General features: G+C 39.9%; 2 protein-coding genes across 5 annotated transcripts in view; both read right to left on the bottom strand.

Annotated features, from left to right (window-relative positions):
- Positions 1–2,396: 2,396 nt before the first annotated feature.
- Positions 2,397–18,203, bottom strand: Znf622 (zinc finger protein 622). Of its 2 annotated transcripts, XM_090332111.1 has the most exons (7): positions 17,489–18,203; positions 17,410–17,455; positions 15,382–15,642; positions 14,584–14,746; positions 11,105–11,217; positions 3,773–3,916; positions 2,397–2,653 (listed from the first exon to the last, which is right to left on the bottom strand). In XM_090332111.1, the coding sequence occupies exons 1-7, from the start codon at positions 18,065–18,067 to the stop codon at positions 2,526–2,528; spliced, it is 1,434 nt and encodes a 477-aa protein (XP_090188237.1). In that variant the 5' UTR covers positions 18,068–18,203; the 3' UTR covers positions 2,397–2,525. The 2 variants fall into 2 exon arrangements, with proteins under 2 accessions (XP_090188237.1, XP_090188236.1); XM_090332110.1 differs by having other exon boundaries at positions 17,410–18,203.
- Positions 18,204–24,423: 6,220 nt separating this feature from the next.
- Retreg1 (reticulophagy regulator 1) overlaps positions 24,424–26,219 on the bottom strand; it is a 100,169-nt gene continuing 98,373 nt past the window's right edge. For all 3 annotated transcript variants that reach the window (XM_090332107.1, XM_090332109.1, XM_090332108.1), the window contains one exon: positions 24,424–25,988. In XM_090332107.1, the coding sequence (XP_090188233.1) occupies positions 25,495–25,988 (494 nt within the window). In that variant the 3' untranslated portion in view covers positions 24,424–25,494. The remainder of the gene's footprint in view (positions 25,989–26,219) is intronic.

The following is a 26,219-nucleotide window of genomic DNA, read 5'->3' as shown; positions in this document are numbered from 1 at the left end:
TGCCTGGCACCCTCTGAAGATTTCTAGCTCAGTGCCTCTCTAGCTCAATGCCTATACTCTGGAAGGTACAAGCTGTCAATCTCAGCAGCCACCCCATGATACAAATTCTTGTAAGCACGAGAAATCCAAAAGCTGAGGAGCCATGGCAGCTTCCACCTTCATTTTGAAGAACATTACAGACAAGTGGGTGGGGACTGGCACAAGGAAAAATCACCGCAGGGAGTCCTCCCTAGAACAATGTCCTGTGGGGCTATGGGTGCAAGTCCCCATGGGTGAATGCCTTGTGGAGCCACAGGAGGGCAGCAGCCTCCAAGATTACACAACTTGGAAGGTCACTACCATACAATGAGAGCCTGGGTAAGCAGCAGGCATGAGGCCAGCCATGCTGGTGAGCTGAACCCACAAAGCTGAACAAGGCTATTTGGAAACCTGGGGGAGAGGGGGAGTTTATGAAATATGGAGTCAAAGGGAATTATCCTCCAGCTTTGTCACTTACTGTTACCTTCTCCATTGTTTTCGACTTGCTTGGAACCTATGATTATTTCAATCCCCAGCTCTCCTTTGGGGGTGAAAATGTGCATTCATATCCAGTGCTGCATGTTTGAAGCACATTAATGATCTCTCAGGCTCAGCTAGTGAAGACTGTTGCCTCAGGATGAGTTATGACTTATCTCACTTGTACCTGATAAAGTTGATGGAGGCATATAGCTTACCAATTAGGAATCCACAAGTAGCCAAAACTGGATAGGAACCATTTTGTTCACATTCTAGGCAAGGCAAAGGTGACATGTTCCTTCACATAACAAAGCAAACAATGAATTTATTTATGGGCTTAGAGCAAGCTTTTTTCACAGCTGCTGCCAATATAATGGACTTATTTTACAGCCTCATCTTCTCTCTGTTAGGCACAATACTAAGGACCTGCACATGCCTGCAGTAGTATCAGAAACCATCTTGAGCCTCCTCTGTTGTCCTCCTTTAAAAGTCTGTGAACTTTCCTCAATCCACTTCCTGGTCTGCAAAATACACTACTTACACTTCACAATGGAGAACCATGTGTTTATGCTCAGTAAAACACAAACTTATAACACACATAGTAAAGAGTACAGTAATGCAGCATCTAGTGTGGAGATGGGAAGTATAATCAGCAGGCCACCTGAGGCTTCTGGCACATGCACACAGAGGGGAAAGGTCATGTCCTCACTTGCCACCCCAGGCTTCATATCTGATGCTAAAGCCAGACAAATCAACTTCCTAGGCCATGCGGGCCTGGGATGACTCTCAAGAGGAAAGACTGTACATAAACCAGAAACACAAACTCAATTTCAGAAAAAAAAAAATGATTAGGACAGTGGCAAGTAAATAAGATTGCTCCTCATCAACCCAAAAACCAAAGGTGTCTCCTGAAGGCTGGAAGAAGTAACTAAGAAAACAAATGACAGTCATACTGGTATTTCGGAAGTCAGTCCACAATGCTATCCCCCACTCCAAAGAAAAACGGAGAAGACAGAAGACGAGGAAGCATAGAAACCAGCTTCACGTGATGTGGAATTGGAACAACCAAGTCATTAGCTCTATGTTTCTAGCACAATCACATCAGACAGCACTGTCACAAAGGAGAGACTGCCACATGGTAAATGAAAAGATAATGGAATAAAAACTGAGAAGAAAAGCTAACACAATATCATACACATTTGGTTAGGCATGAATTTTAAAGATATATATGCAAAGCTTTATGCTGTTTTTCAAGACAGAGATTTAAAAGATGTGCTGAGACAGGGTATTTCTATGAGGTGAAGGAACAAGATTGAAGACGTGCCTTCTATGATTGGATTTGTGGGCCTGAGTACTGAAGTATATATAGTGAACTCAACTCCAAAGAAGAAAATGCATTCTGGTAAGGCAATCCTTCTAAAATAATATCCAAACATTTTATGTTTATTTTCTCCCCTAAGCTGTCCAAGGAATAACACTAAAAACAGGTCTTCTGAGTATCTGGCATTGTCATTTTTTTGTGTGTATTGTTAGAAAAACCACTGCAGGAAGCCATTTTCTTTACCTCTGCCTACATTTAATCAAAGTGCCAGACACATATACCAGTTACTGAGTCATGGCACATTTAACAAAGGACATTCAGGTTTTGCTCCTACATAAGCCTCAAAGCCCTTATAACATAGTCGCAGTGTCATAATGTGGTAATGTATTCTGAAAGCTAAACTAACATTGGAGTAGACAAACTTCTCATACTTCCCACATGATACAACATCAGAGAAAGCCTTTGAGAGCAGACATGGTAAGGTAGCTGGCAAGCGGGAAAGGTCACACAGCCAAGCAAATCTGCACCACCTACAAGTAAATGCTAAACACTGTTAAAAATTTACACTTGAGCAAGTCAGTCTGATTCTGATGTTCTTTTTATTAGGTCAGGACAAACGAAGAAGCAGCAACAGTTTATCCTACAACTCAACTTCCACCCTCAGGTGAGGAGGAAATGGAAGAGATGCTTCACTTGATCCCGTAGCCTCTCAGAATCTCACTTGGGCCCTAAAGTGCATCTGCTTAGTGGCATTGTTCTTCATTCCCGTCTTCAGCATCCATTTTGACTTCATCCGCTGGACATACTGCATGTCCCGCTCTCGCACAAGAGCTGCTCCTGTGGTTGGAAGGAGGTTAAGAAATGAGATGAACCTCTGTTATTTACAGTCAGAGAAAATCCAGTTTTTGCAAAGAATTCTAAAGTTGGTTTGGGTAAAGGAGATTCTTATACTTAAAGAAGAAATGTTAACTTGAGGTTTCCAAGCAGCGGACCTCAGGGGTCTATTGTGAAGCTGAGAATTGCCCAGTAGAACACAAAAAATACAGATTTCTCCTATGGGCATCTTTAATTCTCATCTTAAAGGGACTCCAGGACTCAGTGATCTTAAGAGGAGAAAGGCAGATAATAATTTCTGACAAGAGTTAAGATGAAGTCAGTCTCTACAAAGCTCAAGTGGGCTCACAGTTTACAAGGTGTGTCCACAGTGAAGAAGCAACATGTACACAAACAGAGGTGCTCAAGATGGATTTAGGGACCCTGCAGCTCACTGGGTGCTCCTCTTATCCTCCCCACTGTGCTCTAGCCAGACTAACACTCTCCTTGGAGATCCGAGGAAAACTGGCTTCATAAAGCACACACATCCCAGTAGATCGAAGGCAACCACCCTGTTTGAAAGCTTTATACACAAGAATCTTACAAAAGTTTCTACAGAAATTTTGCAATAAGGAACTAACAGCTAACCTTTACTGGGAGCAGAACCTTGAGCACATAAGCATTATATTCAGCATTCTCAATTGCCATTATCATTTCCATTGTAGGAATGAGGAAACAGAGAGGCTTAATTAAATCACTCATGTTCACCGCTAAGAACTTATAAGTATGCTTGCAAGTTGTGCTAGACTCCATAGCTCAAATTATTAGATGTGAGGTATACTATAAATTCCTCTGGATAGCCTTCAGGATTTCTGCCTGTGATGGCCAGCAATTCTTTTTGTGACTATGATCTTCTCAACAAGTTCACAGTATAGATTAAGTTATTATGCCAGGAATATGAAGGTTTTAAGTCATGCGGTGTTACTCCATAAACCTATCCAGTGGTAATGGAAACACCAGAGCTAAGGTGTCAATCTTCCCAGAGAGGATCCATAAGGACAAGATAAATGCAGACACCACCCATGCCCCTCTAGAAGCACCCCATCTTTGGGCTGGCATCCCTAGGTGTAAGCATCAATATACCTGTGCTTCCAGTCCACCCTAGGGCTCTGTACTGCTGGAGTACCCTGCCCACAGCCTTCTGATTTTTGGCAACTGTTACAGCTCTTGACAAGCCAAATCGCTGTTTGTAGTATCTCATCAAAGAACGATGGCCCACTCTGGCACCTGTTTTTCAAAAGAGCAGTATTTAAACACTGAGGTGAATAGTTCTTTCCATGCAGAATTACAAAGCAAGGCTTTCCAAATCACATCAGGAAAATGGAGACATCAGAAGAAACAAGTGTTTTATTACTAAAGAAAGATGACCCAGCATATTTTTAGAAAGGAAAATGGCAGGCTGCTGTTAATAGAAACTAAGCATCCCATATAAATAAGAATTTTTTATATTTAATGTTTTTCTTTTAAAAGAGTTTACTAACACTGAATTTTTGCATCACATTTCAAATGTCATGTTTAACAAACAAGTATTCAAGAAGGGAATCTCTATATGCTATCACTGGCACATAAATTTTAGAACATAATTAAAAGTAAGCTGAGAATTTGTATGTCATAAATACACATTGATCTATATAACATTATGTCTATAGAGTATATATCCCATCACAGATTTTTATGTCTATGTAGTTATATTTATATCTCTAAGGCCATATCAATGACCTTGGGTACTCAAATATTGAGTCATCGCTCTTGTAATTACATTTATTTTAATAGAAGATTGAGAATAGTCCTGATTTTAAGCCTACATGTCACAGTCAGGGTCTAGATCAGAAATTAACCTACTTTTACTTTGCTTAAATTCTCTATTGCAATATTCTCTAAAAGAGTGATTTTACCCCATAGGAGATACTTGGAGCTCAATGGAGGCATTTTAGGTTGTTACAACTACAGCAATACTAGCCTCTAGTGGCTGGAGGTCAGAAATGCAACTAAACATTGAAAGACCTCCAACAAAGTATTATTTGGTCCAAATTGTAAAAGGTACAAAGTTGAATAATGCCCTCCATTGCTTCCAAATGACATTAATCACCTGGTGAACTTTTAAAAGATGATTAAGGTGAACTCTGTAGTCTTTGCTTTTTGGAAAAATCTTGCAACACAATCAGGCTTTCATACCAGGTTGACTTCAAACTGTAGATCTTCCTGTCTCAGAGCTCTAGGTGGTATGAGCTACCAAACCTAGTTCTGTATTTTTAATTTAAACTCCCAACATGTTTTGATGTCATTACAATGTATGATTACACATGTAATTCTCAGGTGCCATTATCAATCATAATAGGAAAAAGGAAAGGACTCCGTACATTTCAATGGGCAAAAGTACTAGCCATCAAATGCTTTAGAATGTAGCAACTGGGCTAAGTGAAACTTAATGGAAATAGATACCTGCTGGAAGAATAACTAAAGGTTCCCACTTAAAGGCAAGCCACATCTGATACAATAATAAATGGGATGGCAAACTTCAGACAGAGGACCAGGTCCAACCAACCAGATTGTAAGTTTTATTGGACTACATCCACACTTGCACATGCAAATATTATCTCAGATGCTTTAATGCTACAAGGCAGAACTGCTGCTTCAGAGACAAAATGGTACATTTCCCTTTACAGGAAAATGCTCTAATTCCCATGCCATTGCTTTTAGCAGATAAAGCTAAAAAGGGATGGCTAACTCCAGGGCACATCACACCAGCAGTTCTTAAAAAGTAGCCCTTAACATCACCTCAGGAGCTAAGTATGAACAATGTGTTCACAAGATTAACTAGAACACAGCAATTAAATCTTCCCAGATAGACATAAATATGTTGATATCTAACAGAATATATGCAGGGCACTAAAAGACAGTTATTCCCATAAAAGTGAGTAATGAAAATAGGTCATTCCTAAGAAAAATTTTTTATATTTGCAAATCTTCAATCTAAACCCAAACAATGAATAGTAAACACTATCAATAATGAAAGGCTGTATTTGCTTTTAGGCTCAAGACCTTTAAAAGTGATGTGGTCAGGTTTTTTTGTTTGTTGTTTTTTGTGGGTCATAGGGCTTGAACTCTGGGGCTGGGAGCTATCCCTGAGCTCTTCAGTTCAAGGCTACCACCCTACCCCTGAGCCACAATCCCACTTCCCATTTTCTAGTTTAATTGGAGATAAGAGCCTCAAATTATTTAGTGCCCAGGCTGGCTTTGAATGGTGATCCTGAGATCCTAGCCTCCAGAGTAGCTAGGATTATAGGCATGAGCCACCGGACCCAGCATGATCAGGTTATTTTAAGTGCCTTTACTATATCTGATAAATGCCTTGAACATAAAGATGCTCAGGGACTCCGTCCAGGCCCTGAGTTCAAGGCCCACAGACAACAACAAAATATCTATGAGACAAAACACCTGAAAATAATTTATTATCTATAGACAAAGGAAGGCAGATACTTGATAGTCTGTGATCACACCAAATAGATGACAAAAAAAAGTTAGTACAGATGAAAATTAGTTGCCCTAAAACCTAGATACATAAGGCCATATAGGATAAAGCTAAATGGAAAGACCTCCAGGATAGAGAAACAAGACCAATATAATGTGTGATTATTTTTCTTAATGTGTTATGTTACTTCTCATTTCTTTTGTTGTCCCTTGGTTATCCCATATTGTTACAATATCTTACCTTGTTATCTGATATATTGTATATATGTTTATTTGTTTATTTGAAATAGGATAGGGAAGGGGAAAACAAGATGAGGGGATGAGGTGGGGGAGAGGGAAGTGGTGACAAAAAGATGAGAAGGGGTAGCAATGTTTGTTAAGTAATGCACCTTCAATCTGGCAAATATAATGTAACCCTTCTATTAATTACAATAAAAAATATATTTAAAAAAAAAAAAGAAAATTAGTTGCCCTGAGTTTCACTGCTCTGGAAGTTTTGTGATTTCCAAGATCACAAAAAATAAGTGAGATAAGCTAATGGGAAACACCTCAGACATTACAGGAAAGTCGAACAATTATTTATTAATTATTTATCTATTTATAATGTTAGATCAAGATGTTCTAGGTTTACAATAATTATTCCCAAATCATAAACATACATCCACACATACACATACACACACATACACACAAAATAAAGCAATGAGTATTTTTAAACGACATTTGGAAATACAGTTTCAAATAGCTGGCAGGAAAGAAGTGTAAAACACAATTTAGAGTTGTTCTTGCCCTGTGTCAATGACAGCTTTAGGTTCTCAGCACAGCTTCTCCTGAAGGCCCTCATCAAGAAGGGCTATTTTAGAACACAGTATGATTGTTGAGTAAGTAACATACTTGTTACATCTGAGTTATTGTAAAGCACACTACCGATCTAGCTCTTGCCACATAATAACTGCTTCTAAAAATGCCCATTTTTGCTGAACAAACAAGTATGCAACTCATTACCCTGGATACTAGAAAAGAAAATCTCCAAAGGTGATTTTCCTAAGAAGATTACCTATGTATTTCTTGTAGATCCAGCAGCAGTTTCCTCTAGCTAGCCAGAAGCTTAGTGAATGTATCTTTCATACCAGGCCCCTCCATATGATGATGAGAAATGCAAGGAACTGAGCCAAACCATGATCTTCAAAACAAATGCTCATGGTGCCCTCTGCTGGATACATTTTGTTACTCGTTTTGGTGAAGCCTTTGATAGCTAATTTTACTGATTGCTAATTTTACTGAAGAGTAATCTGTGGAACTAGATTTAAGATAGTCTATTTCCTTTGAAACCAGATCAAATAAGACAACAGAAATGACTAAATATCACTAAGCTCTATATAAAATCCTTTCCACATTGGCTTCAAGCATGTTCAAGGAGATTTCTGAATGGTAAATTTGTTCAGAGATAAACAGCTGATGAAACACAGTTGATTCATTTTTGTATCTGAAAAGATCCTCTATTTTTTCTTAGGGGTGCTACAAAAACTATGAAAACAGTAGTGAGGCACAGAAGCAAACCAATCAAGTGTCAAATCTCATAAGATGAAAGCATGCATGGTTATTAAAATCTGAGATAGAAGTACAAGAAAAATCAATCTAGATGAAAGAAATTTCAGGACACTGGTAATTTTTGTTTTGTTCCTACTGAAATACTCATATTACAACTGTGATTTGTATTTAGATAGTCTTGCCAGTGGCTCTCCATCTTCAACAAGCTATGGCCGCTCTCGAGAAAAATAAGCTTTCAAAGGAAAAAAAAAAAAAGATGCACACAGCCTAGTAAGAAGTTTGGGGTTTCAGAGTTTCTGTTAGTTAAATTTCTTTCTCAAGTTAGTTGGCATAAAAAAATACAACAGCTATAGTATCCTTAATATCAAACAATGATTGCCACTTCCGAGTCATTGTCAGAATAGTCTGCAGTTATTCTGTACTTTAAATCCATGACTCTGTAACTAGACCTACAATGATGAATAAAGAAACCCAGGCTTTTAAAAATATATAAATAAGCCCATGCCTGTAATCCCAGCTACTCAGGAGGCTGAAATCTGAGGATGAAGGTTCAAAGCCAACCTGGGCACAAAAGAACCTGAGACTCTTATCTCCAATTAACCTCCAGAAAACGGGAAGTGAGGCTTGGCTCAAGGATAGGGTGGTAGCCTTGAGCTGAAAAGCTCGGGGACAAGGGACAGCACCCAGGCCGAATTTAAGCCACATGACCTACCAAAAAAAAAGTCTATATAAATAAATAGCCTTCCAGCTCAGCTCAGCTACTTTGTCATAGAGGCAAAGCAATCTTCTTCATAGATCAAGAGGTTAATATAAATATGATTCTAAACTGTTAGCATTACCCAGTACTTGCCTTTTCCTTTATTACTACAGGTCCAGGGGAATCAACTTCGCCTTTTCAAAACTGTCCCCTGCTCTCTCAGTAAATAACATTTATCTGGTTCTTATGTATCTGAGACTCAGAAGAAACGTGAAAGTAATGGAAGGTTGGATATGACAAGTAACTTTTAATGTTCTATACATAACAGGGTAACTATAGTTGCCAATGATTATTTCAAAACAGCTAACAGGGATATATACTCATTTGTGCTCCAACACAAAGAAGTGTCATCAGGGTGACTGCCTATCACTTTATATCATTACGTACTGTATGCCATAATAAATCTCACAAAAATGTACAATGGCTGTGTATTAATTTATACTTACATATTCCAATTTTTTTAAGTAATGGGGGAAGACAGACAAGCAAGCCAACAATTACAGAGTGAGGTGAATGCTATGGCAGACATGCAAGTGTCCTGGAAGGAGACAGCACCTCCACAACTCAGTGGAGAGAAGTTAAAGACTCCCCTGAGGAGAGAAATTAAAGTGAGCCTTACAGAGTTGCAGGCATCACACAGGAAAGATTTACTGGACTACAAGACAGTGAAGAAAGGACTAGCATAAGGCACTGGATGAGCCTAAAGCTGGAGAAACCCAAATTGGTACCCAATATAATATCGTATAATATTTGCATATAACCTATACATATCCTCTAGTAGCAATCACCTGTAGATTGCTTTTATCACAAATTTAGTGCAACATAAATACTATACTCTTATTTTAGAAATGCCAAGAAAAAGTCTGTTTAGTACAAATGCAATTCTTCCGCTGAATATCTTCTGAGTTTTTGTTGTTGTTGTTCATGAGACTTGGAACTCTGGTCCTGGACACTGCCCTAGCTCTTCAGCTCAAGGTTACTGCCCTACTCCTTGGTGTTGTCTCTTGGCGTTGTCTCTCAGCTCAAGGCTACTGACTTACCCATTGAGCCACAGCACCACTTTGGATTTTCTGGTGATTAATTGGAGATAAGAGTCTCAGGGACTGACAGAGCCTGGGCTTGCTTTGAACCAGCTATATCTTGTTTTGTTTTGTTTTTCTTTTTTACCAGTCCTGGGGCTTGAACTCAGGGCCTAAGCACTGTCCTTGGGCTTTCTCAAAGCTAGCACTCTACCACTTGAACAACAGCATCACTTCCAGCTTTTCCTATGTGTTACCAAGGAATCGAACCCAGGGCTTTGTGCATGTTAGGCAAGCACTCTTACCACTAGGCCACACACCTGGCCCTATCTTCTGTTCTTAATAAAGCTGAGTGCTGATGCAGATTCCAGTGGATGTTTTTTTTTTCCTATTATGTACTTACACCACACCACAGTTAAACTAGAGGAGACTTTCTACGATTACATTCAGGTTCTTACTATTATCTATTCTGTATACCCCAATGCTAGACTGTAATGAAGTATCACTGTAAGAAGACTATCTTCAAGATAGATTCTGCCTGCCATTTCCTTCTTACAGCCATACTCTCAAAGTGCCTTGAGCCTGAAATGGTTATTAAAGATGGCTGACTACCTAAGCAGTGATATCTAATGTACAAAACAATACTACAAGCTTGCTTCTTAACCACACACAACTTCCCTGGCATGTTCTGCTCCTTCCCCATTGTAACAGCAGCACAGAGAACTGGAAAATAGGCTTGGTATGCAGTCTTGGGTAAGTTACTCAATTTCTCAAAGCTCACTTCCTGTGTTCTTATGAGGATGACAGACTCTGACTCACAGACTTGCTATAAAACCTGTTGAGAGCCAGGCGAGGTAGCTCACACCTATAATCCTAGCTACTTCCGAGGCTGAGATCAGAGAATCAAGGTTCAAAGCCAGCCTGGCACAAAAGGACTCAAGACTCTTATCTCCAATTAACCTCTAGGAAACAGAAAGTGGGGCTTGGCTCAAGGGTAGGGTAGTAGCCATTGAGCTGAAGAGCTCAAGGACAGCGCCCAGGCCTAGTTCAAGCCCCATGACCCACCGAAAAAAAAAAAAAAAAAAACAAACAAAAAAAACGGCTGAGTAAAATCTAGATATCATTAGAATTTGTTACCATTCCCTTTATCTTCATACTCTGTAGATTCTCCATTACCAGCTAGATACAGTTCTTTCTTCTAAACAATATACAGTGGCTATTTCCCATACTCACAAGAGGAAGAATTAAAATTTCAGGCCTCCCTTATACCTAGAACGCAGACACAAATGCAGGAATATGCACATACCAAACTACTATCCTACTATTTGGAAACCTGAGCAACACAGGATATAGGTATCAGTTCAAAGAATAAGAGTAAAGTCAAAATTAACAAGAAAAAAACTAGGAAAGATCAAGAAAAAAAAAAGACAAAAGAATGCCTAATCAAAACATTCTGACTCATACAAGAAATCTGTTGATCCAATTTAAACAAAACCGCCAATTTAAACAAAGCTGTTATCTTAACACAAACATTCTACTCTACTTCCTTCAGCATGGCAGGTAGCTGAGGCCATCCTGTCTCTTCACAGTCCATTAACATTAAACAGATGCACTTACCAGAAGGCAGGATCAGTTCCATAGTTTCATCATCATATTCTAAGTTCTTATCTGAAGGCAGTTCCTCAGCCTCATCAACGCCCTCCCCTTGCTTGTGATCTGGGTAGCTACTCCTGTAACAGTAAGTAGAGGCATTTATACAAATTGCATTTACACGTATAGCATACCCACTAGCTACCTGAAAATCAGCTGCAGAAATGCCAGCTGAAAGGTTTGGTGGAGGAAAGCAATCTGCCAGCAATTCTCTGTAATAAAAGTACATGACACTAACAATTTGCTTTTCTTGTTTCTAAGGTCACCAAATGCAGAGGAAGAGCACACAGATCTGGGCACACACATGTGGTCAAAAGAACCACTGTAGTAGAGAAACTGTGGTAACCTGTCAGGATTATCTGTTTTTGTGAAAATATTTAAATTTCATGGCCACCTGTGTGTGGTATATTCCTGGTAAACAGGTGTTCTTTAAAAGCTCAGCCCCACGGAAAGCTGGGGCTGCTATCTATCAGCCTGAAGGTGGAAAGTAGCCACTGCACTGCTATTAAACTGATTCCTACCTCTATTCACTAAGTGCTCAAAATGGCTGGGATATAACAAAAACAAATTATACAATAGTGCTCTCAACAGAACTCTATAATGACAGCAATGTTCTATATGTCTCACATAGACATAGGAACTTCTAGCACTGAACTCCTAAAATCAGGGTAGCATGATTGAAAATCTAAAATTTTAATTTCTCTTTCAGCTCATTAAAATAGCTACCAAGAAATCACAATATTGGACCATGTAGTTCTAGAAAGAATTTCTATGTGACTAAAAATGTTCATAAATTCATACTTACACATACTGGTGGCCAATATTAACAGCCACATAACTCAGTAGAAAAAAAGTAGATAAAATACTAGATTAGAAACTTCACTGAAAGACCTCCAAGTGACCAATTAAGATATGAAAAGGTTATTAATTACATTAATCATTGTAAGACAGACACACCGAAGGAGCTAAAATGAAAAATTCTCCCTTAAAGTAGGATTACAGAGAACCACTCTGGAGTAATTTGAATAAATGTATATCCTCTAGCCTAGATCATAAATAGACATACTTACACAATAGAATGAGGATGTTTGCCAGAAGACCCCAGAATGACAGAGCAATATTATTTCCAACAGTTCACAACTAGACACCACTAAAATACTTTCACAATGAGAATAGATTGATGTTCTAAAACTGTATTAAGCAGTATGGGTAAGTCTCACAAATATAAAGTTAATCAAAATCAGACTCAAGAGTGTATGTTTTTATACAAGACCTTAAAATTGATCTAGTTATTCTTGGAGATAAAAGGGATAATTTAGAAAAACATATACATGGGAAATGTCAAGGTATCATTAATCTTGTTTCTTATCTGGATATTTGTCTAAAACTAATTTTATTATTTCAAGTCCAAATAAACTATCCCTAGTTATCTTGGGAGTAAGGGTGGAATTAAAAATAATCCACATAAAGTGCTTATTAGAACAGCTGCAGATAGTAAGCACTCAATAAGGTTTTCTATTTTCCAAGTTTTATTCATTGAGCATTAGCAAATTTTGCTTTCAAAGCAATTAAATAATTTAATATTCACTTTTATAAAAGGTCATTCCATTTCTCATTTCTAGGTGTCTAAATAACAAATCTTCATTCAGATAACGGGAAATTCATTTCCTGGCTCAATCTGAACAACACAGTAAACAACAATAACTAACAAAAAGACCCAAGCCATAGAGATTAAGAGACAATAAGTAATACATAAAACGTGAAATGGCAGTAAGAGTTATTAGGACAAATGAAAGAATAAACAAGATTAGGGATAAAATTGTTGCAATTTTATAAAAATTTGAAGGCAACAGTGGTTAACATTTATGCCAAACCCTGAGGAAAGGAGGGGACAAATGTCATATGTGTAATCTGATTAAAGGTTATATACAAAGACAACAGGAAGTACAAAGGTCCTGGGGTATTAGAATCACGAGGAACAAACAACAGAAAACACCAGGTCCATGTCAGGCCAGAATTCATAGGGCTTTTACTGAAAGAGAGGAAGCCCTTAGAAGACTAAGCAGAGTCTGACCTGACTTAACGTTAGGATCCATTTGTCTAGCTTTAAAATTTTTGAAGTATTTGAACAGTTTACTTAGGGAGAAAGAGAGTAGGATGAATAGCAGAAGACAAAGTATCAAAATGGCAAGGAGAACTTGATATGTAAGTCTGGAGTTAACGAGGAAAACTACACAAGGGATACTGACTTGGGAATCATCTATCTACACAAATCATGACAATTATGAGAATAGATAGAAACCTGAATGCATAGGGAGCAGATATAGATGAGGGATCACACTAAATAGTGACACTATGCCAAGCCAGTGAGGACATAGCCTGTGGTGTTTGTTGTGGCCACTCCTGAACAGAACATCAGTCAAAACATCATTAACACTGAAACCAAATAACTTGAGAGGATAGGTGGAGTTGGGAGAGATGGGGAGACCCATAGATGGGGGACACTGATCAAGAAGTAGTCTGCTCACAAACTGTCGTGTTCACTTGAAACTTGTTTTAGAAAAGCAAGATGGGTAAGGAAGAGTGATAAAAAGCTGAGTCCAGTTGAGATATACTGTATGTATATATGGAAATGTATGCTAATAAGCTGTATGCAAAAATACTGCTTGGAAACGGCACTGTGGCTCAAGTAAGTGGTAAAGCACTAGCCTTGAGCGAAGAGCTCAAGGACAACACTCAGGCCCAGAGTTAAAGCCCCAAGGCCGATTTAAAAAAAACAAAAACAAAAACAAAAAACCACTGCTGATGAAACTTAAGATAAACACAAGTTATAGCCAGAAGGAGGATGCTTTCCCACCTCCGAAAGACACTAATTCATCTTCTCCACTGCCAGTGCCTCCAACCATCTAAATAGGACAGAACCGACATCTCCAATGAAAAAGTGAGGAATTCATGTGAAAATGCAAAAAGAAGCTCGAAAGGTTAAAACGTTTCTAAACATCTGTATCACTTGGGCCATACATACTTGGCCAGTACTTACACACACTTCCTCATTTTTACATCACTGACAATAGGAATTAATTGTTCATGAGCACTAACATACTTGTTGCCTAATGTATGTTCAAGATTCTAGCAAAATCATCTATGGAATAATCTCCTTCCAAATGCCAGGATCAGGCCAACCGTAGCAACCATCTCAATTTCTTTAGGAGACAGCTTGTGACTCAAAGTCTCAGGAAACCCAAACATAAAATAGGTAACTGGCAACACTGATACCTTCTGACTACTAGTTAAGACTTCAATCTGAACCCAAGAGCTTCTCTTTCCTAGATATGTTAAATGAAATTCTTGGCTCATAGCGAGCTGTTATACAGGTTTTTAAGAATTTAGTGTACGATATCCCTTCAATGCAAATAAGGTATCATTTCCCCAAGCCCCAAATTTACCTAAAATCATAAAAGTCTGCAAATTCCAAAGCAGCGTCACCATCCGTGAAAAGCTTACAGTGGCTTTTGTCATTCATATGTGCCTGGACTGCTTCGGTGGAGTAGAAGGATTTACCTTTCTCATTGCACCACAAGCAAATCTTGCCAACACCAACTTTCTCTCCTGGTCAAATCATTTGAGGAAAAGAAAGAAAAAAAGAAGTATGAAGGGTTTTTTTGCAACTATTCTGAATCTCATCAACTATCTCTCCAACTTAAAAAGTTTGTTTTTATAAAGTAAACAAATTATATAAAAAATTGAAGAGAAAAACAAAACTTATATTTCCTTAAGACTAATTTAATTGCCCCCAAGCCCCAGTAACATAATATTTCCTCATAAATGAAAATCAGCTAGGCCCCAGTGAAAAGCTGAGATGGGAGAATCATGGTTCAGGGCCAGCCCTTTACAAACAATAACTGCGTGTAGTGATAAGACTGCCATCCAAATGACACAGGGGCTGAGCTTGGGAGCACCAGAGGTTCAGGCTATTCTAGGAAGGAAAGTCTGCATGGGCATGTACAGTGGCTGTGATGCACATTCATGTTACCACAGCTACAAATGGAAAACATAAAATAGGTAGACTGTTGCCCAGGCAGAAAGTAAGATCCTATCTCAAAAATAACTAGTGCATCAAAGATCTGGAGGCATGGCTCAGAAGTGAGCACCTACTTAAAATGCACAAGGCCTGAGTTCAAACTCCAGCATTAGGGGGAGTGGGGGGAATGTGAGGAAGACATCACTATCACCATTATACTTACCCAAATATTTAATCAGTCCCTTAAGGTCTGAAAGATATTCTATATCAGGAATAAAGAAGCTGTGGGTTTTAGTCATATGAGCCACATTCTTCATGAGGGAGCTTGAATGATGGGAACAAAACAAGCAGTCCGTAATTGGGATGGCACCAAGGAGTGGGCCTTCCTCAGCCTCCTCCTCCTCTGCATCCTGCTCCTCCACATCATCCATCACTTCAGTATCCTCGCATTCCATGTCCTCATCAGAATCAATGTCTTCCCAGTCTTCAAGCCAAAGTTCAAAAAAAACCAGAGTTAAATTTATGGCAAGTGGTAACCACAGCTATGACACCAAAGTAATTCCTATGAAGCGGTATGGTACAATACAAAAGGAGACATGGTACCAATGACATCCCCCTGAAAATAAACCTTTTCAAGATCTCAAATGCATCTGTTCTTTAACCACAGAAACGCTGTACAGCTAAGAAACTCCTTAATCTTCATTTTCAAGTACACAGCAAACTTTTAAACAGTATTTTTGTACCTCATCTAGTATGGGACACAAGTGATCTCATATCTATTTTTATAAACAATGTCTAACATTTCACAGGAATATTTCTATGCGTGTACATGGTGGTGGTGTTCATGTAACATACCTTTAAAGGTTTAAACATGGGCCAGGGGTGTGGCCTACTGGTAGAGTGCTTGCCTAGCATGCACAAAGCCCTGGGTTCCATTCCATGGTACCACATACACAGAAAAGGCTGGAAGTGGTGTTGTGGCTCAAGTGGTAGAGCCCTAGCCCTGAGAAAATCCAAGGACAGTGCCCAGGCCCTGAGTCTGAGCCCCAGGACTGGCCAAAAAAAAAAATTTAAACGCGTTAAACGCGTGTTCCTTTCCAGGTTGAAACCTCTACTGAGACTGGCAAAGTATCTGGGAAGTCATGATGGTTCTGTCCTCATGAATGGATTAAAGCTCTTATGAAAGAGATTGCAAGAACTAACTAGCTCCATTTTTACTGATTGCTCCTTTCTGCATGTGATGACAACCTCTTGTCATTTTTCTGCCTTTCCCATAATGATAAAAACTTCACTATGGATTAGGCCATGGCCAGATACAGACTATGCCAGTACCCTGACTGTTTACTTCCCACCCTCCAAAAACTTTGGGAAAATAAATCTGCAGATATGAGCATGTGCTAATATTATTAGTGCTAAGAGGACATGGGGTGATGGAGGGGGCGATAGACACATCCCAAAGCCAATGAGGGCAGGTTGCTAGCTCAAGCTGATTTAAATGCTAAAACAACAGAAAGCCCTCTAGAAGCACACTCTATACCATATGTAGGCCAACAGCACAAATGTCATCCTAGCACAGGTCAAAAGGCACAATTTATCTTGATCATATTTACTCAGTACCTACTGTTTTTCCAGATAAGGTTTTAGACCCTGAACCTACAACACCGAACCAAACAGGTAAAAATACGATTCACCTGTGGAGATGCTAACCAAAGAAGGCACTTCGGAAAGCATCTAAACCACACTCATACCAGGGTCTGGAGCCATCCCACAAGCAGCAGTTACCAGCCTAGCACGCCCAAAATACTGCGTTCAGTCCCAGGATCACCCCCCCCCCAAAAAAAACAAGTGAAAACTTAAAACAAATTTTTAAAAAAGACCCTATCAGAGGGAGTAGTGGTCCAGGCCAGGCATCAGAGGACACTCAAGACAGAGCTCTGGGCAGGAAGTAGGGCCCTATCTCAGATAGTTAATAAGATTCTCCAAGATCTCATCAACTGATGTGTGCAACTCAGACCTGTCTCCAAGAGAAAAATAAAATTGAAAGGTCTGGCGACGTAGGCAGCTAGGGGTAGGATGCTTTGCCTAGCATGCATGTTTCCCTGGGTTCCTTCCCTACCAACAACAATAACAGTAGTAGTATGAATAATAATTTACATAACAATATACTCAGGTACAGAAGTGGAAGCTTAAGCCTGCAGTAATTTGGGAGGCAGCTCCCAGTCCCCCTTCTTCCCCCACACAGGCCCCTCACCGGCTGCGTCCAGGTCCTCCTCCACCACCTCCTCCTCCTCCTCCTCCTCCTCCTCCTCCTCCTCCTCCTCGTTCTCCTCGCCCTGTTGCCTGGCCAGCTTTTTCGCCTGCTGCTCAAACCATTGGAGCCGGGGCGGTTTCTCGGCCGGGTCTCGGTCGTGGGTCCCGCGGGCACCGGCGGCCACGGCCTTGGTGGACTCCGGGGAGGCCGGGGGCGCTTTCTTGGGGGACGTGGACGGCTGGGCCTTGATGGCCTGCTGGATGGCGGCGTTCAGGGCGTCCTTGTCCACGCTGTCCACGCCCAGGCCCTTCTCCAGGTTCTTCTCGTTCATCATCTCCACTCTGCGGCTCACGGCCTGCACCGCCCGCTTCTCCAGCTCCACGTGCCGCCGGGAGCGGAGGTGGTTCTCGTAGGCGTTGAAGGAGGCGAACCTCTTGCTGCAGACCGTGCAGTAGGTGGCCGAGCCCCGGGCCTCGGCCGCCGCCCCGGCGCGCTGCGCCTGCACGCGCTCCTGGAAGCCCTCGGCCGTCACCGGCGCCATGCCCGCCACCTTGCGCCGCAGGTTGTAGCGGTGCCAATCCGTCTTGTAGTGCGCCCGCTGCAGCTCCGCGTCGCGGAACGCCACCCGGCAGGTGATACAAGTGTACGTCGCCATCATCGCCCGGCGAGAGGAAAAAAGAAGGCAAATGAGTCAAGAATCTGGGGGGTTCTGACCCCACGGAACCCCGACGGCTCCGGTCGCCTCAGCAGCCACGAAGACGCCAGTACGCCGAGACTTCCGGACTCTCCCTGAGGGAACTTCCGGTACGCGTCGGAAGATAATGCTAGCCCTGCCGGAAATCCCGCCTCGCCGAGCTGGCCACGCCCCGGAAGGCCAGGGAATCGCCGAGGTGGGAACTATTTAGCGCCCTGTCACGCCCTCCTCCCCGCAGCCCTGGTGAGGGAAGCGGAGAGGCGAGGCGAGCAAGGATGCTCCTGCTTGGTACCCCGTGTGATCCCCGGAACCCAGCGGACGAAGGCCACCAAAGGCAGCATCCTGCAGGCAGGCCCGTTCCACTAGGAAACCGGGGCGCCAAGAACTCCTGCATGCAAAGTTATTTAAATAAGCCATATAAGCAATGTTAAGTCTCTTTGTGTGTGTGTGTTCATAATATGTTTATAATTTAATTCTAACTTCCACACCTATTTTTCATAGGATATCCACGTTCTAAATTACTCTTCATAGGCTTTACTTAATTCAGTAATTCTAAAATGTTATTTAAACCTATAATCTAAAAAAAAAAAATGCACAAGGTATTTTACATGGTTTGCCAGTCCTGGGGCTGGAACTCAGGGCCTGAGCACTGTCCTTGGGTTTTCTCAAGTCTTGAGCCACAGCACCACTTCTGGCTTTTCCTGTGTATGGGATACTGAGGAATCAAACCCAGCGCCTTGCACATGCTAGGCCATTGCGTTCTTTTATTGGTGCTAAATGTTGAGTATAGGACACTTTTTTTTTTTTTTGAAATTTGAACACAGGGAACTTGCACACGAGCAAATCTGCTTTAGCCATGCCTCTCTTTTTTACTAGGCTGAACCAGGAGCCTGATCTCTGCCTCCCTAGTAAGGTGGGATTACAGGCATTTGTTGCAGCCTTGAACACTGCATTTTCTGAATGTAAGCTGCCAATAGAGAGATTTTTAGAAATACAGATCAGGTCATACTGCTTTTTTGTTTAAAAGAAAATCCAGTGGCTTTTCTTGACATTGAATAAAATTTAATCATCTGACTTTTGTAGTCTAAGGATGCCTTACAGGAATAGGGCTGTGTACACATCTTTTTATAATCTGAATATTGTTTTGCTGGCCTGTCATTTTAGGTTTCTGCTCAAAGGTCATTTACAAGAGAGGTTTCAAAAATAGTGCTTACTTCCGATTTACAAGTCCCTACATGGCATAACTTTTCTCTGTATTAACACTGTTACCTATTTTTCTGTACTGAATTTAGCAGCAGACTTTTAGTTTCTATAAGTCAGGCATTTAATTGGCTTAGCTCGGTAGTTCTGCTTCAGTCTCATGAGGTTGTGGCAAACCTGTGGCCAGGACAGAAATCATATGAAGCTTTGAGTATTTGACCATGATGAGGGGCCTAAAAAAAAAATGCCTCATTTAAAGACTGTCACTGTGGTTTACACCTGTAAGCTGTACTACACATGCTGGAGTTAAAGATTGAGATTAAAGCCCAATCTCAGGGGAAAAGTAAGATCCTATCTCAACAAAATGGGTATGTTAAGGCATTTCTGTAATCCCAGAGGAGGCTGTAGATAAAAGTATGATAATCCTAGAAAACTCCTAGGCAAAAACAAGATCCTGTCTGATGTCTGTTTGCTCCTGCCTAGAAAACTTGAGGCCTCGAGTTCAAACCTCAAGAAGTTATCTCCCTTCAAATGTATCTCTCCCTGCAGTTGCTCCAGTGTCAGCATGGCAGTTAGCATCATCTTGGAACAGAGCTATGATGTCTTCTTATAAGCCTTGGAAAATAGGTAGCTCCACACAGTGTTTTCTTATGCACGCCAATCTTATTTAGTGTTAGGGAACTACATGCAGGGCATGAAGGGAATGAGGCCATGTCGTATCTGGTCACCATTTTGAGAATCTGGCTACCACTAGCATTTACTGATTTCCCAGTGTCAGCACTGGAAGTCATGCATCCCAGAAAACACTGCCATCTTGGGCTAATCCAATGACTATCACAACATTTTGGTCATTCATGAGCATCTAGAATATGAACTCCAATATTACATTAGGCATTCCTTTTGTTCTGTTTACTCCAGTGCTAGTTCAGTGCCAGCATATAAATTGTGCAATATTTGCAAAATGGACAAAATAATGCAGTGTAAAATTTAAATCTGATGATTTTTATTCCAAAAGAATGATTTTCAGATTATAAAAAAACTGAGCTTTCTGAACAAATACCCATTTTCAGAAATGTAGGTTATAAAACCTACAGGTTATATGATGAATACATCACCTGGAATTTTTCAGATTATGAAAAAATAGCTTTCTAAAGAGATATCCATTTTCAGAAACGTGGGTTATAATAATATAACCTATAGGTTATATGATGAATACATCACCTGGAATAAAACAAAATTAAAACAGAAGATTGCTATATAGAGAAATTTTCCTACTACTTTACTGTTCTTATATGGTTTTTGTAGCGTCTGCTGTTCAAGGCCATTATTTATCCCCTGCCTCCTCCAGTCTATTCCCATGATCCTCCTGCTTCACCATCTTTGGATACTCCATAGATTCTCTACTTTTGTTCTTCAAGGAGGATATTCATGTCCACGACTACAGTAACTTTCCAAGAAACTAGGAAGAGAATAAGTGTTGGGGTCAGGATAGTTTTTCTCCTTATTAGCAATGAGGACCATTCTCTATCCAGCTGCTTTTAATTCCCACTTGATATTTTTTGGACATGATCCACCCTTCAGGTTTCATGTGTTAAAAGCTTAGGAACCAATGTAGCTGTGTTGAGAGTTGTGGGACCTTTAAGAGGTAACCAGATCAAGAAACTGGGACACATGATTGGCTACCACAAGAGCTTTGTTCTGTCTCCTGTGTTCTTTATTTGTCCCCTCTCTTCCACACCTACCAACTTCCACTTCTGTCTTCCACACACGGGGGATGTGGCTTCACCAGGATCTGGGCAGATGCTGGTACCACACACAGACTGGAGAACCAGGAGCCAAATAAACCTCTTACTTGTAAATTGCTTGCCCTCAAGAATGCTATTATAGCAATAGGAAATACACTGTTACCACAAATTGTAAAGTCAAGAGAGACATGAGTCTTTGTAATATTCTGTGAGATAGGAGCTATTAGGTCTTCATTTTGTAGATCAAACAAGTTATTAAGCTACTCTCCCAGAGCGCCATAGTTAGTAGTGCTAGAAGCATTAAAAGTGAATAGTATAGGGAGCTGGGAATTTGGCCTAGTGGTAAAGTGCTTGCCTAGCATGCACGAAGACACGGGTTCAATTTTTCATTACCACATACACAGAAAAAGCTAGAAGTGGTGCTGTGGCTCAAGTGGTAGAGCGCTAGCCTTGAGAAAGCCCAAGGACAGTGCCCAGGCCCTGAGTTCAAGCCGCAGGACTGGCAAAAAATAGATAAGAATAGTATAGGACTAGAGGCATGACTCAAGGGGTAAGACAACTGCCTAACACGCATGAAAACACTAGGTTCAAACTCCTAGTGATGCAAACAAATAAAAATTGTAGTCTAGATCCTTTCACATGGTCCCAAGTGCAACTGAAATAGTAGCTATTCTTGCAGTACTTTCCATCCTGTTATTCCACAGGCATTTATTGGACTATGAGGCCAATACAGTGCTCGAGCCAGTAAAAGAATTTTAGTGTTCCTATAAGCTGATTTGGTGAAATAGACTGTAGATTGTACATGACTTTTGACACTGGGTATCAAGGGCTATGATATTAACATCAGAACTAGAATCTATATTTCTAATTGTGTTCTAACCTAAATGCTATAGTAAAAATGAGAAATAATATACAATAAGATATTTGAGGCATTCTAACCATCAAAATGCAAATGATCTTTGACAACAGTACCTCATGAAGAGTTTTTACAAAAAGTTGCTAGCAACTAATATAGCTAGAACAATGTAAAATGCTAATCTGTTTAAACAAAATAAATACATTAAATGTTTTTTCTTAAAACTTGGGTAGATTTGCTTAGGCCTAAAATACATATCTGATGACAGCTGCCACTTTTTAAGAACTAAGAAAGTTATACTTACTTAATATGTGTGGAATGCCTTAATATGTTCCTCAACACATTTAACATTTCTAAATGCAAAATATTATCATTGTTTTCCCAGAATTCTATGAAACTAGAAATGGAGCATGGGTTTGTTTTATTTTGTTTTACATCACTTGGTTGATTATTAGAATAAGAAAGGTGCATAGTTGTTTCACCATGAAAATACCCACACCTGAGTAAACTTCTAAAGCAAACTTCAACTTCTTGAGCACTGCTTTATTATATCAAAATACATAATACATTTATGCTATTCCCGTTATCATTTTTCTCAGCACTCTGTAAAGGAAATGAGCAAAATGTTTCCAAAGCTCCTATACAATTTTAAAAGAAAAACATGATTTACATTTTAATGACTACCTTCCACTTAGGTCTTTACAAAGCATGCACAAGCAAGCAAGTGCTCATGTGTGTCTGTGTGTGTTTGTGTGTTATACTGGGAATTAAATTCAGCAAGTATTCTATCAGTTGAGCCATACCTCTAGCCCTAGTCCTTTTGCTTTTTTTTTTTAGTTGTTTTTTTTCTTTGCCAGTCCTGGTCTTAAGCTCAGGGCCTGAGCACTGTCCTTGGACTTTTCTCAAGGCTAGCACTCTACCACCTGAGCCACAGCACCACTTCCAGCTTTTTTCTATGTATGTGGTACTGAGGAATCGAACCTGGGTCTTTGTGCCTGCTAGGCAAGCACTCCACCACTAGGCCAAAATCCGGGCCCTGTTTTTTTTTTTTAAGACAGGATTTGATGCCTTTTTCCCAAGCCAAACATATACCATGGTCTTACTATTTCCCCTTCCTGAGTAACAAGGATTATGGGTGTGTGCTATACCTAGATTATAAGACATTGTTTTTCAAGGGCTTCACAAGGTAGTAAAGCTGTATAGTCCCCTACACATATGGTTTATTGGCTACTGTATTTTAAAACTGAAAATAATGCCCCTTTCCAAACACACACACACACACACACACACACACACACACGCCCCTCCACATCCAGAGGTTTCAATGAAAAGTTTTGAAATGAGTACCCTTATGGAATAATAACCATATTCTTATACAAGTACTATCAAAAGCATATATAGTTATAATGTTACCTTTCATGAACAGCTGGTATGTCTTTTCTATACCAATGACTCATTTTTTTAATCCTACCCATCATCCATCTGCAAGCCCTGTTTAATTTGTAGTCTTGTTCATACCATCAAATATTGCCAACCCTAGAGTTTATCTTACAACTAGAGTTTGCCTAACAACTTATAACATTTCCCTTAATTATTTGTTTAAATTTTTATTATCTTCTCAATGAGGAAACTGAATGACCTTTACTTCATGTCCAGGAATATTTTATAAATGAAAAAGCATATATATAATAAAAGAATACTGATAATAGCCATTTTGTAAATAGGTGACTGTGTTTTTCTTCATGTCCAGAAACTTACTGGGTAGAATTCAGATATGTTCTTCCAAGTCCCACACAAGTTCCAAGATTTTCTAACACAACATTTGTACCAAAATGAGCAAGAAAACGAAGGCACAGGTTCACTTTGTGTCAATGAAGGACACTACACAGTCATAAGGCCCTAATGACACATTCTGTCCATCACAACACCTAAGTGGCCAGGCTCCAGTAATTTTCTTCCCATTAACATTTGGCAAAATTCAGTCTAGATGGCAAAATTCAGTCTAGATATTTTAATACCTCAGAAAGAAAAAGTAAGTAAGAGATGCTACATAAAATGTCACATTACCTATAATTAGTCTTTAGACATAGAAAGGGATAAAGTAAAAGATGTGAACTGATTTCTTGCATGCCTTTTTGTATGTGGGGGGGGGGGTGGTCATGGGGCTTGAACTCTGGGCCTGGGTGCTGTCCCTGAGCTCTTCAGCTCAAGACTACCACCTTTCCCCTTGAGCCACAGCCCCACTTCCTGTTTTCTAATGATTAATTGGATATAAGAGTCTCCCATTTTTTAGTGCCTGGGCTGGCTTTGAACCAAGATCCTCAGATCTCAACCTTGGGAGTAGCTACGATTACAGGTGTGAGCCACCACGCCTGGCTTACATGCCTTTCTGATAGTTTCATGTCTATGTTTATCTGACAAATGCCAGCTATAAATGAAGATTTAAGAGATCTGGGATAGTTGCTGACATGGTCCCTCAACACTAAAAATTTGAATTATAAAGACAGAACAAAACTATCTTGATATCTGCTTTATTTAAATATGATCTAAAAAATGTTTAAAGGAAAAAAATACATTGTACCTTCCCAATAAGAAACTATATATTCTGATTTAAATGGCAAATAAATACATCCTAAAGCCAGGCAAGTTCCTCTCTTTTATCTATACATACTAAAAGAACAGAATTCTTATTTCTTTATTGCTCACAGGAGACATATCAATAACTACACAATTTTAGGAGACTTTTTCCGTGACACAATGTAAAAAATGAAAGTATAACTTAGGTCTTAGTGGACACAAGGGATCTGTACCTGCAACACCCCTGTTGCAAACATATGACAGAAATGAGCTACAGAACAACCGAATCTGTTACATCATTACCACCCTGTATGTGATACTACTTAACACCACCCACTGCAGGACTAGAGGTGGCAGTGAATGGAGCATCACTTAATAAGTGTGCCTGTCTATAACCACAGAAATAGCATGGAAATGTTTCTGCCTACCCAGAGTACTTACATTTAAAAAATTTTTTCCTAGGAAATTAATTTTGACAGTATTTCCCAACACCTTCAACAAAGACACTCTGATAATTGATCTTTTTTTTTCACATCAAAATCTTAAAACTTGCCAAGTTTTCAGAAGAAGGGCCATTGATAGAGCATGTCTTCACAATTAATATTTTAAATTAGTTACAATAATTTTACATGCTTAAATGTTAATTATAAAGAAAGATAATGTCTATGGAAGGATCCTAGTAATTGGTGGGTTTTTGTTGGTTTCATTTTTTCTTTACAAAACAACCCCATGTATTCATTTCTGACACCACAGTATGTATATATGCATATATAAAGTTCATTTCCATGCTTATTACATAAAATAACTATCAGAAACAACCAGTCTACCAGTATCAGTTGATATATATCCAATTCACTGCAGAACGGAAAATGAAACAAAAAAAAATCTAACCATTAAAAGCTTACAGTTTGTATTTTTTCCTTTTTTTCCCTTTTTTTAATTTTCCTTTTTCTTTTTTGCTCATCTGAGATGTTTGGTGATTTATCTGTATTCTTTGCATGCTAATCTCCAGTTTAATGGCCTCCCAGCAGATTTGAAAGGAAGCCTGAAGACTTCTTACTCTGTTGTGCCTCTGCCTCCTGCTCTCGTGCAAGTCCCAGTTCACTCTCAATTTGATCCAACTCTGCCTGGTCAAGCAGTTCAAAGTCATCACCTTCTTCAGTGTCTGTGTCCTCTCCTGGGCTGAAGGCAGCCTGTGCCAGTGCCTGCTGGGTGCCTTCTAATTGGTCTTTGATAGCAGCAGACACTGCAGCTGTGATGACATCCCCAGCCAGGTGACTCATCAAGCGAGAGGCTTGGTCACTGTTCAGAGGAAGGGTGAGGCCAGCTGCTGATTGCCTCTCTTGACTTGCTCTGTGACCACCATCCAATTTTTCCTTTGTTCGCTGGAGTTCAGCAGGCAAGCCAAGGCTTAACTCATCTTCATCATTTGTTCCCATGCCATTTTCTAGGGACGGAAAATCAGCAAGATCTCGGGAGAAAACTTCTTCACCAGGCCGATCGAGATCTGTGGAACATATAACAGAAGCTCACGGGTAAGCATCATAACTAACCAGAAATAAGAGTGACAGAAAAATCTGACTTTGAGCTGAACTATCCGTGCAACTATGGTATGCATCTCCTCCCAAATCAACTTGTTTCTATTTAACCATTTATTGGACCCCTCCACGTGTACAATTCAATGGATTTTAGGATATGTGTAAATCTGTACAAGCATTATCACACATTCTACAACATT

Source organism: Megascapheus bottae, chromosome 4, assembly GCF_031878675.1.
Source record: "Megascapheus bottae isolate mThoBot1 chromosome 4, mThoBot2.hap1, whole genome shotgun sequence".
In the NCBI taxonomy this organism is placed as follows: domain Eukaryota; kingdom Metazoa; phylum Chordata; class Mammalia; order Rodentia; family Geomyidae; genus Megascapheus; species Megascapheus bottae.
Note: the sequence above shows the minus strand (reverse complement) of the source record. Positions and strands in the feature narration are given on the sequence as shown.

Excerpts from the sequence above, each read along its gene's own strand:
- Znf622 (XM_090332110.1), bottom strand. The coding sequence starts at position 18,067 with ATGATGGCGACGTACACTTGTATCACCTGCCGGGTGGCGTTCCGCGAC. Across the intron at positions 14,747-15,381 it reads GGGACTGATTAAATATTTGG|GAGAGAAAGTTGGTGTTGGC; the intron begins GTAAGTATAATG and ends TGATTTGACCAG. Across the intron at positions 11,218-14,583 it reads GCAGACTTTTATGATTTTAG|GAGTAGCTACCCAGATCACA; the intron begins GTAAATTTGGGG and ends TTACTGTTACAG.